Raw genomic sequence first — 18,305 nt, forward strand, 5'->3', positions numbered from 1 at the left:
AATCCACCTGCAATCCAGGAGACCCGGGTTTGATCCCTAGGTTGGGAGAATTCCATGGACAGAGGAGCCTGACAGGCTACAGTCCATGGGGTCGCAAAGTCAGACACGACTGAAGCGACTTAGCACACAGAACACACAAACTAAACCAGTGAAGTACCTTCTTATTCTGTGCTCAATAAAGATTTGTGTACATGCATTTAGGAATGATTTACACGTAATTCTTAAAGTGGTAATTTGTTTCAAGTGATAGTATGATACACACACAGACACACACACACATACATACATATATTTGTGTAGTTTGTAATACACCCAACAAGGGGTGATATTGCTATCAAAAAACAAGAAGTCAGGTACCAAACCAGTACCAACGGATGCAAACTAGTGCCGTATTTTGTAATTAGATGTCTTAGAAATAGGCAAAGTGATTTTAATTATGTCTGGAAAATGAGAGATAAAGATTGGCTGACAAGGCAAAGATGTTCATCTATAAAGGAGAAAGTGTTTAGGAAATTGTATCCAGTGGCTCTGGATACAACTTCAGTACAGTGTTCCAGATAGCTATTACTTACTCATTGGAGTTGAAACATTTGACCTAGATACAGGTTCTCTGAAGCTAAAAATTGTCATTTTTTTGACATAGTCCCTTTCTTCTGTGCTACAATAAAAATGTACTTGCATACACTATTACTCAGCAAACTGAATTCAAGGTGTAGAGTATAATTACTATGTTGCAGAAAATTGGGAACCTCCATTTTTGTCCAGTGCTTTTTGTGTGTAAATACAAGGGACATCAGCCAATCTTTTTCTGGAGTAGCTATAGCATCTGCTATGTGTGCAGGACACTAAGGCACAATGGGTAAAGGTAAGCAAAAAATAATTATGAGTGAAATTGTGCTCATTTCTCCTTTATATTTGGCATTATTGTAAAAATATGTAACCTACAAAGAATTATAAGTTGCTTACTACTTTCTGCAAGCACATTTAATCTCTAAGTAAGCTGATGTTTTAGTTTTTTACATTGTTTTGAGGAAGGCTATGTTAATTTTGACCCTCTAATATGTAGTCTTTGTCTTTCATTATCACTATTGTGTTTATGGATTTAACCAGACCTTTAAAAATACTGTTTTTTGTATATTTCATCCTTTTGTAATGGAGATTGATCTGTAATAAGATAATATTTAGGGCATTTATTTTTTAAATTGTGTTTTTCCTTTCTGTTGAAAATTTCTTGAAATTCTAAAATATTTTCTTTAATTTAGCTGCATCATATGGCACAAGACAGTCATTTATTTTTGTTGATTTGGCTTCCTATGTGAATCTAATTATATATAAACTTGATTTCCCATAAAACTCCCAATAAGCATTTTCAAACCACAGTTTTTCTCAACTTTCTTCTCAAAAATAGCTGATTTTAATATGTGACTGAAAGTAGGCAGTCAGAAGAGAAAGTGGGATTTATTGCACTTTATATAAATCTAAGGAATATTAGGTTTAAAACTTAAATTTGGATAACAATCTAGATTTAATTTCTTCTGTAGCTTGTATGTGTGACGCTAATAGGACTTTGAACTCATTTGTACACAGCCCTGTTAGTCTGTTCCCCTTCCCCCAGCACATGTTTTTTTTTTTTGTTTCATATGTGTGTTTGTTGTTTGGCTATTATCTTTTTTTTTCCTATTTTCTTTTTGATTGACTTTTGAACCCAAGTATGTAGGTAGGTCTGTTCACTCCACTGCCTAGCGAACACTTTTGCACGTAGCCACCAGTCACGTGTGGTTATTCAGAACCTGAAAATGGGGCTGGTCTGAATTGAGATTGCTTTAAATGTAAAGTGCACATGGCATTTCAAAGACTTGGTAGAAAAAAATAAAATAGTTGTGATTGTTTCCCTTGGGCTTTGGATCTGCTATTCATTTGCTCCATCTATTTTTATGTGAGGAATCAGGAGGATTCAGAAACTGCTGCAAATATTGCTGTCCTCCCAAAAAATTTGTAACCTAATGTTTGGTTAACTGTGTTTGAATAGTTTTGTTTTTTTTTTAAATTGAATATAGTTGCTTTACAGTGTTGTATTAGTCTCTGCTGTACAACAAAGTAAATCAGCCTCACATATACATTTATCCTGTCTTCCTTGGATTTTGTGTTTGAATAGGCTTACAAATTATATTTAAGAACAAAAGCCATAGTCTTTTTATAAAAGTTGGAGAAAAGGCTAAATAGCCATTTGCTGCTGTTTTTTAAAAATTGTTTATTTATTTATTTATTTTTGGCTGAGCTAGGTCTTCTTTGCTGCTCAGACTTTTCTCAAGTTGCCTCAAGCAGGGACTATTCTTTAGTTGCAATGTGAAGGCTTCTCATTGATGTGGCTTCTCTCGTTGCAGAGCACAGGCTCTAGGGCACCCGGGCTTCAGTAGCTGCGGCATGTGGTCTCAGTAGTTGTGGCTTCTGGGCTCTAGAGCACAGGCTTAGTAGTTGCGGCACACTGGCTTTGTCGCTCTGCAGCATGTGGAATCTTGCCCGGATCAGGGATCTAACCCATGTCTCCTGCATTGGCAGGTGGATTCTTTACCACTAAGCCACCAGGGAAGCCCTGCTGCTACTTTTAAAAGAAGTGTTTATCAGAGAAAAATCATAGAAAACTTGAAAGAAAATAAAAAGGTGACCTAGCTCATGTGTTGAAAGCTATTGTTTCTGGCAGTGTATAAACTCCATTCCCAACCACAGATCTAGTTTTATCAGCTAGAATAGTTTGTGTCTTTACCCTTTTGTGACTCTCCCACATTTGGTGACCAAGTCAGGTCTCATAAAACATTGAAGAATTATATGCATTACCATTCACTGTTCAGACTTGGTTTTAACCAAGAAATTTACTGAATAGTGTCCTAATTCACTAAAGATGAAATAACATTTGCAGTTCATTCAGAAGAGCTCCAGAGAGTAATCAATATTTACTAAGGGCCAAGTGCTCAGATTCATTCACAGAAAGGCAGTACAGTTTTGAAATCCATATCAACTTGAAGTTCCCTTATCTACCAGTAAAGACTCAGCTTTCTTTAAGCTTAAAGAATAATGTGTGTGTTTTAGATAGATTTACAGTATTCAGTGATCCAAAATTTTAGCCATATTGTTGTTTACATAAAGATTTTTAAAAGATGAGAAAGTTGTGTGTTAATTCTAAGTGTGGTTATTATGTTAAATTACTATGTATGTAGAAAATGTTTATATGTGTCTTTTTCTCTATTTCTCTTTTAAGTTCTCAGCCAATTTCCTCTCCAGTCATCCTCCAGTTTGGCCATGCAGAGACCCTTCTTCCACTGCTTTCTCTCATGGGCTACTTCAAAGACAAGGAACCCCTAACAGCTTACAATTACAAAGAGCAGATGCATCGGAAGTTCCGAAGTGGTCACATTGTACCCTATGCTTCAAACCTGATATTTGTGCTTTACCATTGTAAAAATGCTAAGACTCCTAAAGAAGAATTCCGAGTGCAGATGTTACTGAATGAAAAAGTGTTACCATTGGCTCACTCACAAGAAACTGTTTCTTTGTATGAAGATCTGAAGAACCACTATAAGGACATCCTTCAGAGTTGTCATACCAGTGAAGAATGTAAACTACCAAAGGTGAACACATCTGATGAGCTATGAGTAACTGCCAAACATTTTTAATTCATCAGCAATCTCCAGGGAGTGATTCCATGCTTGGAATAGGTGGGCAGTCCCTGGGTACAGAAAGCTTTAACATTTCTTGAGTATTTCTGTTTATTCAAAGAAAAATGTTTCTTTTTGAGTCTGGACATGGGTGTGTAAGAAATGATTCTTCACTGAAGCAGCTCTCTTATGGGAAATCTATTCAGAGATAACTGGCACTACATATGTTTACAGAATTCAAATTCTTCCTCTTTATGTAAGAAATCTCACACTGAGATGGAACATGATTTGAAAATGATAAACAGAAGTTTTGAAGTAACAAAATATTTTGTCAGTTGGACAGTCCATAACTTGACTGGACTAAGTCTCGGAACTTTACGAGTTGTGCTGCCATTCTTTCTTTTTTCCTCAGGTAGCATAGTTCTAGTATTATCTTCTTAATCAGAGCTATTATGATTCACTGGGAGTATCACTTTGGAAGAAATTAACATCTCTAGTTGAGAATTTGAAACAATATTAAGAAACAGTAAAATTTAAAAGAACACCTTCACTGAAGGAAGACAAAGTATAATAAAATATCTTTGTTAAGAGTATTTATAAAGTATTTGAACACAATTTCAATAATTCCTTTTAACCTCTTAGTGAGTCTTGAAAGGCCGTGATTTAATTATTATCATACCTGTTTCACATATATAACTGGAAGAACAGAGAGGACCATTAGCAACAAGACAGAAGAATAGAATCAAACTTAAATCCATTGCTTTATGTGTTTTTTTGTTTTTTTTTTTTACTTTATATGTTTTTAAAAATTGTCACTTTGCTAGTATTTGTATATTTTGCTGTTATGTGAGATATATCTTTTGAGGTTTAATATCTTGTTTGTTCTTCATTTTTGTAAAGACTGACTTCATATGGGTGGGCTTTCAGATTCACACATGCTGCTGCTTAGTCACTCAGTCATGTCCAACTCTGTGACCTTATGGACTGTAGCCCACCAGGCTCTTCTGTCCATGGGATTCTCCAGGCAAGAATGCTGGAGTGGGTTGCCATGCCCTTCTCCAGGGGATCTTCCCAACCCAGGGATTGAACCTGAGTCCTCCCACATTACAGGCAGATTCTTTACCATCTGAGCCACAAGGAAGCCCTTTCACAGATATGAACCCATTTCAAAGCAATAGTACTGAGTTCTATCAAATGCCATAAAAGTAGTTTCTATAATAATAAACATAATTCTTACAACTTTACTACCAGGTTTTTTTCTGCTTTCCATATTGATACACAATCAATAATTGATGGTAAAAGGATAGCATTTCAGGCAGCTTTGACTAATCAGGTGATATAAAGACATTTTCTTCCAATAAAAGTTTCTGGGGAGGAAGGCTCAAGAGGAAAGTAAATATATATGTATATGTATATATATGTATATATATATAAAATTATGGCTGAATTGCATTGTTGTATGGCAGAAACCAACACAACATTGTAAAGCAATTTTCCTCCAATTAAAGAATAAAAAAATTTCTTAGGTTTTCACTTATTAAGAATGGAAATCCATTTTGTTCGAAATCTAAGTAAATTGTTAAAACTGTAAATTGAAATTATAAAAAGATGCATAGATCATTTATAAATCATTGATCTTCAAATGAGTGATGTTCACAGAATAGATGATTAGCTGATAAATATTACTGATGCATCAATACACTGCTGATTATTCCTACAAAGATCTGATGTTAATAATTTTCTAAGAATTCGTCTAAGGCAGACAAGAAGAGAATAGTATATTCATGCCTTTCATACTGTTTTATCAAAATTAACATTATATCATTTGGTTTAGATCAAATAAAAATTGAAGACTTTTGTATGTCTTCCTGATGCTTTTCCCTCGCTGCCTGCCTGTTGGTAACCACCAACATGAAGTTCAGTATTCACCATTCCACTGCATGCTTGACTCTGAAATTTTATAGTATTGTGGGAATTTAAACTTTTCTATAAAAAGGACTTCACTGTGCATATCATTCTTGAATAATTGATTTAATTGCTATATTTGTTTTTCAGGACTTTTTGATCATTTATCACAAATCAACAATATCAGTTCATGAGTCATGTACTTTATGTGTACAAACACTAGACTCAGACTGTGAGCATGTTAAAGTTGAGTAAGCCTAGTTTTTCTTTCAAGGGGGTTATCTTAAAAGACCTTACAACAAATTTACTTGATAACTGGAACATTAAATAATTTGATTCATGAAGTTTTCATAGAAATTGTTTAATTTATTATTTATTTATTTATTATTAAGTAAAACCATATAGTTATCATTGTAGTCTTTGGTATGTAAACTATTTCAGGATAGAGGGTAAGTATGGTCCATTTTCATTAATGTTACATAGGCTGTGACATTCTGGTGCTATTATTCTCACTTAGGAAATACCTGAAACTGAAAAATCTTATGATAAAAGCAAAAGATCTTATCTCAGATAGGATATATGAAAAGTTGAATGTTGAAAAATAACCTTTGGCCACCAAGATTTCATTCATGATATGTTTCCACTTTACTCATTTAAGCCAAAATGTAATCACTGTCGGTTCTGAGATTTTGGTCAATTAATAAATAGCCTATGAACATTAGTCATTTTTCTGTCTGTAGTCTACAACTTAATGTGTGCAGTGCATTTGTCTTTACTCTTTTTTTATAGTCATTTTATCATTTTGAAGTTTCTCTTCTCCAACACAAAATCCTGTGCTTGAAACTGTCTTTGTATATAATCTTGATCTTAATTTTAACACTGAAAGCAGAGTTCAACTTGAAAAGGAGCTTAATTTTTTTCAGGCAAAAGTCAAATTTTATACCTTTGAGTGCTTTCTTTTGTAAACTGTGGAACTGATGCATGACTTTAAATATCTGGGAGCTACATACAGCCAAACAGAATTTGTAAGTATAAATTTTGGGGATGTATTTCTTTAAGGTGGTATTTCATACAGTTGATTAATGATCCTTGGAATTTGGACTATTCTGCCAAATGTAAGCTGAAAATAAATATTTGCATTACAATGTAATTTGCCTTTTATCTAGCTCTTCTCCTGAACTTACCTAGTCACTTAATTCTCATAGAATCACAGATCACTGAGTTTTCTATTCTTTTTCTCTCACTTAAGCATTTCCTTCCACTTACCTATCAGCTTAACCTACCCTTAAGCACCTTCACATCAGTCTGTTAAGCTGTTTTTAAATTGGTGTATGTGTATGTGTGTGAGGAGAGAGAGAAGAAAAAGAGGGAGTGAGTATTTTTGAGAAAATTCCATAGCAGGAAAAAAGATGTCATATTATTCTAGTTAAAAGAATTGTAGTTTGGGCTTCCTACCTGGCAGATTATGAGGCGGTTAACTTTCATACTTCATTTTATCATTATTGGAGTAATATATTTTAAGATAGAAGGATTCTTAAATTTATTATTTAAGATTAATTTATTAAAACTGGTTTCAATTTAACATCATCCATTGTTTTGCTGTATTCAAATGCCGTATCAGTGGTAACAGTGGAATTTTGACTTCATTCATTTGGGGCACTTTGGCATGCAGATTGTTTTAAGTAATGCAGCTGATTGTAAACCACTTAAGTCTCTTGACACTGCCCACCACTGGGGGGAAAATGTGCTTTTGAAGATGCTGCCACTCTCTGTCCTTCTCTGTAACCATTAGCTATAATTGCTTAGGTCAAAAAGTTGTATGCGTAGCAGGAAATGGAAAGAAGACAAATGTCTAGGCAGAGCTTTGTATGTGACCATTTCCAGGACAAATCAAATTGTATCTCCAGGCTCAGCTCACTGTACAATGTACCTGGTATACCAGGGTGGGGCAGGTTAGTAGCTGTATTACAATCCAACCCTTAGAATTGCATTTGTAACATTTCCCAGTATAACACATTCAGGCCTTATTGGAGCTTCTAAATTGTATGAATTACAGGATAATGGTAACTACGATTATACTGTGTACTTATTTTCCGTTCCACTGCTTTAAAGCAGTTCCTTAGCCTCATGCCCTTGACCCATCCCTGGAGTCCATAAAGCCAGGCTCATTGAGTGCGCATTGAACAGTGGCAACTGGCAGATGCTTTGGCTGATATCCATGATGAAGAATTTGAGGGAATGAAAAAGGCAAGGCTTTGCTGCAGGTTGCACGTGTGTCATGCCATGTCTATGGTCTCTGCCCCAATCCATCATATAATAACCATCATTGCAGTAACAATGTGTTTTACAGCAAACACCACATGACCAATTATGTCAGTAGAATCTTGTTACATACAAATACTGCCCGAAAATATCTCCCAATCTGAGGATCTGAAGATAAAACTTAACCCCTGTATGGTTGTTAGCATAACTGACGCCATCTTGGGCCTTTACAGTTTCTCCCTCCGTGATCCTACCCAGGACGATACTGTACAGTGAACCACTTCTCTGTCATCAAGAGCTTTGTATTAAATAGTTAATAGGTATTGTTTAATAATGATCAGAACCAGGTGGCCTCTATGCTCTGTTAGCCCCCAAACAATGATGAAAACCTTCACTGATGAATTCTTGGTTCCCAGGAGACTAGTTACCCATTCATGAACCTTGACTTAGGAATGCTTATCCTGTTTCCAAATACCTACCTCATATCCTAGGTTAACTATACAATTATCCCAATGGTCTCCCGATGATGCAGAGTACAGCTGTGAATGTTTCTGGATTATCCACCTGATCCCTTCCCACCCTGTAAGTTACTCTACAGTAAAATGACCCATTGATTGATTACACAGAGCTGCCTGCCTGGCATTTTGTTCTCAAGATGCCTTCTGTTTGGTGGACACTTTGCGTTCCTTCCCTCCTCCAATAATTGGCAAGCCAGGCAGTAAACTGGAAACAACGCAGGAATGAGTAAAGGGGCCATGCTAGGGGAAAGCCATTGTTCACAGGGAAAAGCCCAGGCTGGCAAGTCACTTCCATAGAGGGTGACCTGGCTAGGTTTATGGAACGCCAGGCATTGCGTGAGTACAGGGGTGCCCGGGAAAGGCTCCAAAGGGCAAATAGCTAGATATATTAACGGAAATGGTGGGAAATCAAAATGGGAAAAAAGTGAGCAAACTCTTGGTTGTTACATGGCTTTGTTATGGGCTCTAAGTACTGGCACAGAAAAGGAATTACAGCTCAGCAGGAAACTAGATAAGACTAAAGGCACTGCCTTTAGGGAGGGATGCCTGGACAGCAAGTTCTGCCACCTGGGCCATTACATCAAAATAACGCCGGGAAGAACATATTGAAATGGTTGCATATAAAATGGTTAAAGTGCAGAGCTGTAGGCTGCCCCATTCAAGGGTGAGGACTATTATTTTGCAGGAGAATTGAGACCCCAGTTCAGTTCAGTCAGTCGTGTCCGACTCTTTGTGACCCCTGACCTGCAGCATGCCAGGCCTCCCTGTCCATCACCAACTGCCGGAGTCCACCCAGACCCATGTCCATTGAGTCAGTGATGCCATCCAACCGCCTCATTCTCTGTAGTCCCCTTCTCCTCCTTCCTTCAATCTTTCCCAGCAGCAGGGTCTTTTCAAATGAGTCAGCTCTTCGCATCAGATGGCCAAAGTATTGGAGTTTCAGCTTCAACATCAGTCCTTCCAATGAACGCCCAGGACTGATCTCCTTTAGGATGGACTGGTTGGACCTCCTTGCAGTCCAAGGGACTCTCAAGAGTCTCCAACACCACAGTTCAAAAGCATCAATTCTTCTGCGCTCAGCTTGCTTTATAGTCCAACTCTCATATCCATACATGACCACTGGAAAAACTGTAGCCTTGACTAGATGGACCTTTGTTGGAAAAGTAATGTCTCTGCTTTTTAATATGATGTTTAGGTTGGTCATAACTTTCCTTCCAAGGAGTAAGCGTCTTTTAATTTCACGGCTGCAATCACCATGTGCAGTGATTTTGGAGCCCCCCAAAATAAAGTCAGCCACTGTTTCCACTGTTTCCCCATCTGTTTGCCATGAAGTGATAGGACGAGATGCCATTATCTTAGTTTTCTGAATGTTAAGCTTTAAGCCAACTTTTTCACTCTCCTCTTTCACTTTCATCAAGAGAAAAAGCAAGAGAGTTCCAGAAAAACATCTATTTCTGTTTTATTGACTATGCCAAAGCCTTTGACTGTGGATCACAATAAACTGTGGAAAATTCTTCAAGAGATGGGAATACCAGAGCACCTGACGTGCCTCTTAAGAAACCTGTATGCAGGACAGGAAGCAACAGTTAGAACTGGACGTGGAACAACAGACTGGTTCCAAATAGGAAAAGAAGTACGTCAAGGCTGTATATTGTCACCCTGCTTATTTAACTTATATGCAGAGGACATCATGAGAAACGCTGGGCTAGAGGAAGCACAAGCTGGAATCAAGATTGCTGGGAGAAATATCAATAACCTCAGATATGCAGATGACACCACCCTTATGGCAGAAAGTGAAGAAGAACTAGAGAGACCCCAGAGGAGTCATAACTAAATGGCCTGTGTTTTAGGACATAACTAAAACATAGGCCCTTGGAATCTGGGAAATAATTGAGGTGAGATCCTTAAGAGTTGAAAACAACGAAGTGGGAATATTCCTCTGCTGAATTAGTAGCATTAGCTGTCAGGTTTAAAACAAAATTGTAGGGGACAATTTCCAGCTTTAGTGTTCCGTTTATAGGATGCTTGGGGAGGTGGTATTAAATGGATCAGAAATGTCTCCAGTGGCCTGGGTTACAGTGCTTCCTGCCCTCTGGCAACATTTGCATGCATTTGGTGTGGGCAAAAACTGACAGCACATAGTCAACTTGATTGAATGGGTATGTGCAGGTAGTATATACCTGGCTTGGCCAAATGAGGGAGAGATGCTATTCCTCCCTTTCTGGGCATTTATGGAAGAGTTACAAGAAATAATGAGTTCCTCTTTTGGAACTCCTGTTAGATGTATGTTGGATCCTTTCAATCTATTCACCTGTAAATTGATCCTCCAGGTCTCTTCACAGCCTTTTAATATTTTTCAACCCTTTGCCTCTTGATGCTGCTTTCTAATTTCCGTACTCAGTGTTGTCTAGAGTTTATCCAATATGATGAGGTGTTTTTGTTTTGTTTTTTAATTTGATTACTGCTTTTTAAAAACTTCAAGACTACTTAAAAATAATTTCCAGTACTTCTAAGTGGTTATTTTTCATATTCACCTGTTTTATTTCTTTTTGTTTTATCTTTTGTTCTTTTAAAATGAAAGTTAACCTTCAGTTTGTCTCTTTGGGCATTCTAAATATCTATTTTAAAGTTTTTGTCATCCTGTAACATAAAATTATTTTTAATTTTATCCAGGATGAATTCATGTTCTTCTTGTTGATTTTATTGTTCTTTTTTCTTTTCTAAATTAGATTTCTTTTCATTTGAGATGTCTTTAGCACTCTTGTTTAGCATAGTGTATTTATTTATGTCTTTTTCTTCCTCTTTTTCCTTTTTTCGGTCTTTCTATCCTTACCTCTGTTTAGTGGTTTTGTAGTTGCTGTCGTCTAGATACCCAGCCCAAATCCATGTCTCATAATGATATTTGGGGATCTCCTGTATCATCAAGCCATTCGTAGGCATAGGCATTGTCCTCCTGATTCCTGAATCCATTGTCCCCTGTTCCCTGACCCGCTACAGCCTACTGCTTCCTCTTAGGCCATGTCTTCTAGAAATGGCTATACCACAGTTTGTTTGTTTTTTCCATCTTTCGAAATCCTTTGTTTCAACCAGTAAATAATTTCCCATCTCATTTAGGACATTTTTAGTCTATGTACAATAGGAAGGTTGTCATGTGTTTGAGAACAAAACAAAAGCCCTAGATAGAAGTCCAGTCCTGTGGTCTAGCATGACCTCTGCAACTGAAACTATGTGACTTGAAGAGGGTCACAGCTTCTTCACATTACACCTTTTTATTCTCACCTGGGAAATGAAGAGAGTTCCAGAGAGAGTATGTTCGTGATAGAACAGGCAAGAAAACACATATCATGAAGTCTGGAGGGTTTTGTTTTTTTACCCTCTGAATTCTGTTCTTTGTTTTTACATACAAAGTGTCCTAGCTGGTTGAATTTCAATTTCCCCAAGTTAAAATATAAGCATGTTACTATAAGTCAATTTATTTTTTATAGATCACGGGGATAAATGAATAGGAATCTTAAGGAGCAGCTTAAAAAAAAGCAGGCCCTATGATGATGTAGTGGAGTCTGTCCTGAGCTCTCCGTGGATTCTGCAGCTCCATTTGGGGACCAACATTGGTATAGCTGATGACTGGGACTGGTCTGTAAAGTGTCTGGTGGAGCATCTTTTTGTTGTCCCTAGAACCTGGCCTCCTCTCAGCTCATGACTTTTGAGTGGATTATTATTGCTCTCAGCTACTCTTGTATGAAAATCTTCCTGCTTGGGATGTCAAGCAGGCAAATCATTTCCTAAAGCAAACAAGTAGAGACTATCTACCTGAATCTCTTCTGTCTGGTGCAAGCCACTTTTTCCCCAATCAAGATCAACACTTAATTTTCTATATGGGGCCAAAGGACAGTCCAGTGACAGAAATGTGAGGTTTGTAATAACTTGGAACTGAGAGGGAAGGCCTGAGGCTTTGTGTCTTGAGTTAAAATCTAAAGAGGCTTTGGGAGAACAGAACCCACTGGGGTCAGCAGGGCCACTGCTTTTGACCTTGATGCTGACAAAAGTGAAACTAGGAAAAGCAATCAAAAACATCATCTCCTCTCTTGATAATCCTCTGTTATTTTCCAGCTCTGGAACCCTAAACCTGTCTTCTGGTCCCTCTCTTCCCCTCTTTCACACCCTGTCCTCAGGAAGCTGCAAGGTAGAGGGCAAAATCATTAACATGAAGGGCAGGAGTTAAGTTCTGAGGAAAAGGGCAAGTCTGAGGTGCACAGGGCCTAGGGCTTGAATGCTCTTTTTGGTTATCATTGACTTCTAAACTGGGGTGGATGGTTTTCAGCATCTGGAATAAGTGCCCAGCACATAATAGGAGCTCAACAAATGAAGAGAATAGAACAGGTTAAAGTTCTGAGCCAGGTGTGGTGATTACTCTTGACTCTGTCTTTTGAGGGTTTCCCTGGTGGCTCAGATAGTACAGAATCTGCCTGCAATGCAGAAGACCCAGGTTCAATCCCTCGATCTGGAAGATCCCCTGGAGAAGGAAATGGCAACCCACTCCGGTACTCCTGCCTGGGAAATCCCAAAGATAGAGGAGACTGCTGGGCTATAGTTCATAGGATCACAAAGAGTCAGACACGGCGGAGTGAATAACGTTGTCTTCTGACTTTTTTCTCTTCAATGAGTATTTATCTAGGCCAGGAATCCCGGGGCTCACACTCAGCTGCTGAGAAAGCCTGGACCAGGTGAGCACCAGGTGAGGGATGCATGCTGTCTTGAATGTGTTGCTTCTCTGCTGACTTACTCATTCTTCCCACATCCGCCTTTCCATGCTGTTAGAGTGGGCAGATGCGGAGAACCCTGGGGATGGGCTTAGGGAGGGAAGGGTTGCAAGGAGCTCCTTTGCTTTTAGGCCCTAGGCCTGCCTCTAGCCATGTGCAACAGATCTTCCCCAAAGGCCAGCTCTGCATAGGGATTTAGGCCAAAGTCTTTTAACATGCATTTTCCTGACCTGTTTTTTGTGCATCTGTTTTTGTTTCCTTCAAAAAATAAGATGGGAAGGAGGCCAAGGGGAAAGAACAGGAAGAATAGGGGCATTTAAAATCCTGAGTCCCTGCCATCTCTTCCTCTTTGTAACCTCTGCTCCTTTCAAATGTGATTTACATCATTCATGGAAATCAATCTAGAGGAAGTTGTGGTCAGAAGCTGAAACGTCGTCTGCCTGCATGCCAATGGACTGTTCCACTGATTTCCATCATTCTGACAGGCAGGAAAGGATGAACAGATTGTGTGCTTACCTTGCTGGGCCTTGAGCTGAATCATCCACCTGTCTCACTGATCCTCATAGTAATCTATGAGGCAGATAACTGTTAACGTTTTCTCTTTTATAGTTGGAAGAAACGAGGCTCAGAGCACACTTGTCCAAGGTCAGGAAGCCTTAGATCTCGGAGACAAATTCCAGCAGTCTGACTCTGCAGTCAGTGTTCTCACCTGTTATATGCATCTCTCTCCTTCCCCCACATGTACAGGGGAAGAGCCAGCAGAGTGCTTACCTCCATCTACCTAGGAGGAGTTTGCTTCGGCTCCCAAGATGCTGCTTAGACTGCATGGTTGATATTTGGGATTCCACCATTAGACAGAATTCCTTGTGACATAAAGCTGTGTCCAGTACATGAAGTCACACCCTAGGTTGCATCAGTCACTTCCTCAGCATAAAAGAATAAATTCAGTTTTCCCTAATGGGCTTCTGCCAAAGAAGAGTTGCCCTTTGGGTCTAGTCATTATTTGTCTTAACAGAAATTATCTAAATTTAAATTTGTCTATCATTCCTAAACACTTATTGACTAGTATAAATAGCCGCCTTTTATAGTATTTACGTATCATTTTGGAACAGGCATCAACCCATCATTATTCTTGTCTGGAATATTTCAGAAAAAGAGCTACAGAACCTGGATGTATTAGGTAAACTCAAAACCAGAGGGAATGGATGTATTTCTGTTCTCAGCGAAGTAGCACTTTGTTGGCACTAAGTACGTGTTTCAGTTTGAGATGACGAGCAGGTCAGCCAAGGGACAAGAGTACTGTATTTCTTTTCAATAATCTAATTGGGAGCCTTTGGAAATCACTGAGTCTGTCCACAAAGGAGGACTGACATAAAGAAGCCCCATATTCACCACGGTTATAATTCATTTTTAAATGACCTTTTCAAAAAATCTGGAATATATTCAAGGGAATATATTAAGGAATAACATCCTTATATGCCAAGAACATGTATATTTAGCACATAAAATGACTTCATTTTTCACACAAAATTGGCTTTTTTATTTTTATTTTTTTTTTTAGAAAATTGGCTTTTTTAAATGACTGATTTGGACCTTGTCAAGCTAGGAAATGAGACTGATCTTTGCTTTACTCCTCTCTCCTGCTTTTCCAGATATTTATGAATGTTAACTAAAGCTGATTCATGCTTAGATGTTCCATTCAAGATAATTGTGCAACAAAACAGCTTAAAACTATGTCAAAGGTGACAGCAAAATAAGATCATTAAAAAAAAGTGTAATTGATAAGGTTCTTCTCAAGTCAAATGGTAAAGTAACAGATACGGTTTTCTTGTCCATATCTATATAGGTTGGAGAAGGAAATGGCAACCCACTCTAACATTCTTGCCTGGGAATCCTATGAACAGGGGAACCTGGTGGGCTGCTGTCCATGGGGTTGCACAGAGTTGGACACGACTGAAGCAACTTAGCAGCAGCAGCAGCAGCAGATAGGTTAGTTTCTTTTATTATTATTATTCTAATGCTGTATTTATTTTGTTGTTGAAAAAAAGTACCCTTAGAAAACTAAGATATTAAAGTCTTGAAAAATGGTTTATGGACATGTCTAATTATTATCAATATATTTTCTTAAGATACTTAAAATGTAGACATTTAGTAGACTGTATTATGAGGATATATTTAGCTGTTGGACTATAAGAGTTCAAATAGAACCATTTACAACTTTATGGAGTGAATAGATGTACCTCTGTAAATATTTGCATGATTCAGATAAATTAGTTTCTAAACTCCATTTTCTGATGTCTTTTTTCAAAAACAGCCAGGAGATCCATTGTCTAACAAGTCAGTAATCTCATATGTATTTTAGGCAGAGTTTATATAAATTGGATGCCCAGGATTTGGGCTTCAACCTTTGGGCATTTACTGAAGCTCTACTTCCATGCTGGGCACTGGAAAAATGACATGGTGCCCACCTCAGGAAACTCATGGCCTTCTGAGAGAGACAGACCCTTAAGAAGATCATTGCAATGTACTGTACAAGTGCCGAGAAGATACATGAAATGATCAGCTTTGATGATCAAAGAAGCTTCCTCAATGAGGTAACCTCTGAGCTGTGTCATGAAGCCTGAGTAGCACTCACATGGTGAGAAGGGGCAGATGGTGCCAGGTCTCAGCACGGTGAAGAGCTGTGCTTTGGGAACTGCAAAAGCGTGTCCCTTAATCTCACATTATAATAATCTATAATAATAATATAATCTCACATTCATCTCCCATTATGAAACTTGAGCTTGATTCAGCTTTGGACAAAACAGTTGTAACAATTACTGGTTTTCTTGAGAAGTATGAAAGCAGGACCTTCATGTTTGAACACACCTAGCTTCACATCCTGATTCTACCACCTGCCAGTATAATCTTGAGGGTGTTAATATTACTGTCTCTGAATATCAGTTACCTTATTTGTAAAAATAGCATTCTTACTTTGCATAATTTTTAAGGGGTTATGAGAAACAGCATAGGTAAAGACCTATAACAAGTAGCATTGCCTGATCTGGTGAATAAAAATACAGGGCACCAAGTTAAATTAGAATTTCATACAAAAACAGATAATTTTTAAAATATAACTATGTTCCAAATGGGCTTCCCTGGTGGCTCAGATGATAAAGAATCTGCCTGGAATGCAGGAGACTGGGGTTTGATCCCTGGGTAAGGAAGATCCCCTGGAGAAGGAAATGGCAAGCCACTCCAGTATTCTTGCCTGGAGAATTCCATGGACAGAGGAGCCTGGCAGGCTACAGTCCATGGGATCACAAAGAGTCAGGTACAACTAAGCGTGATTAATGCACATATTCCAAATATTGCATGGAGTATGCTTACACTAAATAATTATATGTGGTTTATCTGAAATTTACACCCAAAGGGGCATCCTGTATTATTTAATATTAAACTCATAATTGAAGAATAGATGCTTTTGAATTGTGGTGCTGAAGAAGACTCTTGAGAGTTCCTTGGACTACAAGATCAAACCAGGCAATCCTAAAGGAAATCAACCCTGGATATTCATCTGAAGGACTGTTGCTGAGGCTGAAGCTCCAATACTTTGGCCACCTGATGTGAAGAGCCCTGATGCTGGGAAAGGTTGAAGGCAGGAGGAGAAGGGGGTGATAGAGGATAGGATGGTTAGATAGCATTACCAACTCAATGGACATGAATTTGAGCAAACTGTGGGGGATAGTGAAGGACAGAGGAGCCTGGTGTGCTGCAGTCTATGGGATGGCAAAGAGTCAGACATGACTTAGTGTTCAACAACAGCAACAACCAACTCATAATAAATGAACTGTAAGTTATTGGCATAATAGGTGTTTTTTATGCTGGAAAGCACTGACCTGGAGGAAATAGGAGATTTGGAATAAAATTATAGACTCTACATGGTGTGTAAATACTCTACGCTCTACATAGAGGTAGATACACATACATGGGGTGGGATGGTGGGGTAATAGTGGGCAAAGTGGAGGGTTTTAGTTAATATTAGGAATCCAGAAACTTCTTCAGGATTAAAGAACATATTCTGTTAAGAAAAAAAAAATTTTTTTTTTAAGTTGGTTAACAACAGTAACAAAATCAACACACTTATAACAATCACTTGCTTAAAGGCCATGCCGGCATGATCTGAGTTTTGGTACCATACAACTTCAAACTTTTCAGCAGTCTGTAGCGGTAGAGATGTTGGCCTTTTTTCAAGGCATAAAGATAGTTTTTAGGCCCTTAATGTGTTAGACTTTACGTTTGTTATCTTCTTTCTCCTAATAGTGCTGACAGGTCTCAAGAGTCCTTGGCTACTGAATGATGCACATTGGACAAGCTAAAAGGTCACTGAGTCTAGCACTTTACAGAACACTTAATTTATGTCAGGAACTGTGGGGAGTGATTCAAAAAAGGATAAGTCCAGTGCCCTCCAAGAGTGTGCAGTCCTATTGAGTCTGGAAAAGAAAATTGAGAAATTGAGTTTCCTCCTGTAACATATGTTCTGTGAAGGCCAAGTAGACTTTACCAGTGTATCCCCAGAGTTGAGGATGGTACCTGACAAACAATAGAGGTCCCATAAACATTTGGTGAGTAAAAGAATGTGTGGGCTGGATTCACTAAGGAAGGTTTAATAGTAGTTTAGTCAGTGGCTCAGACAGTAAAGAATCTACCTGCAGTGCAGGAGACCTGGGTTTGATCCCTGGGTCAGGAAGATCCCCTGGAAAAGGGAATGGCTACCCACTCCAGTATATTGGCCTGGAGAATTCCATGGACAGAGGAGCCTGGCAGGCTACAGGCCATGGGGTCACAAAAAGTTGGACACAACTGAGCAACTAACAGTCAGAAATCTTCTTCCTTAGAGGAAGAAGATCTGGCTGAGCAGAAAATCATTTGCATCATCATCATAGCAGCTGCCATTTACTATGAACCAGGCCCTGAGTGAAGGACTTTATGTGAATTCTGTTCAAATGTTTCCGCTAGCCCTTAAAAGTTTAGGTACACGGCTCCAAAGCCCATTTTGCTTCTGCAAATCGGCTCAAGTGTTCCCTCGTCAGGGAGATCATCCCTGACCATACTGTCCAGAAGCATTCCTTCCTGTTACTCTATCTCAACTCCCTGTCCTTTCAGAGCACTGGTGACACTTCATGTGAATCTATTCAGTATCTTTGGTTTATATTTTTCCAGTCTCT

At 38.5% G+C, this 18,305-nt stretch overlaps 1 protein-coding gene and 1 long non-coding RNA gene across 3 annotated transcripts in view; both read left to right on the forward strand.

The window, feature by feature from the left end:
* Positions 1-6,708, forward strand: part of MINPP1 (multiple inositol-polyphosphate phosphatase 1) — a 34,497-nt gene extending 27,789 nt beyond the window's left edge. Inside the window, exon 3 of one of the 2 annotated variants that reach the window (XM_020884017.2) lies at positions 3,257-3,377. In XM_020884017.2, the coding sequence (XP_020739676.1) occupies positions 3,257-3,360 (104 nt within the window). In that variant the 3' untranslated portion in view covers positions 3,361-3,377. Of the gene's footprint in view, positions 1-3,256 lie in introns of both variants that reach the window. The other variant, XM_020884016.2, reaches the window with a different exon arrangement.
* Positions 6,709-11,036: 4,328 nt separating this feature from the next.
* On the forward strand, positions 11,037-17,176 carry LOC139036027 (uncharacterized). The gene is made up of 2 exons (XR_011488712.1): positions 11,037-15,087; positions 15,461-17,176. It is a non-coding gene; the product is annotated as an uncharacterized lncRNA (long non-coding RNA).
* Positions 17,177-18,305: the final 1,129 nt, after the last annotated feature.

The sequence above is a fragment of the Odocoileus virginianus genome, chromosome 7 (genome assembly GCF_023699985.2).
Source record: "Odocoileus virginianus isolate 20LAN1187 ecotype Illinois chromosome 7, Ovbor_1.2, whole genome shotgun sequence".
NCBI classification, from domain to species: Eukaryota; Metazoa; Chordata; class Mammalia; order Artiodactyla; family Cervidae; genus Odocoileus; species Odocoileus virginianus.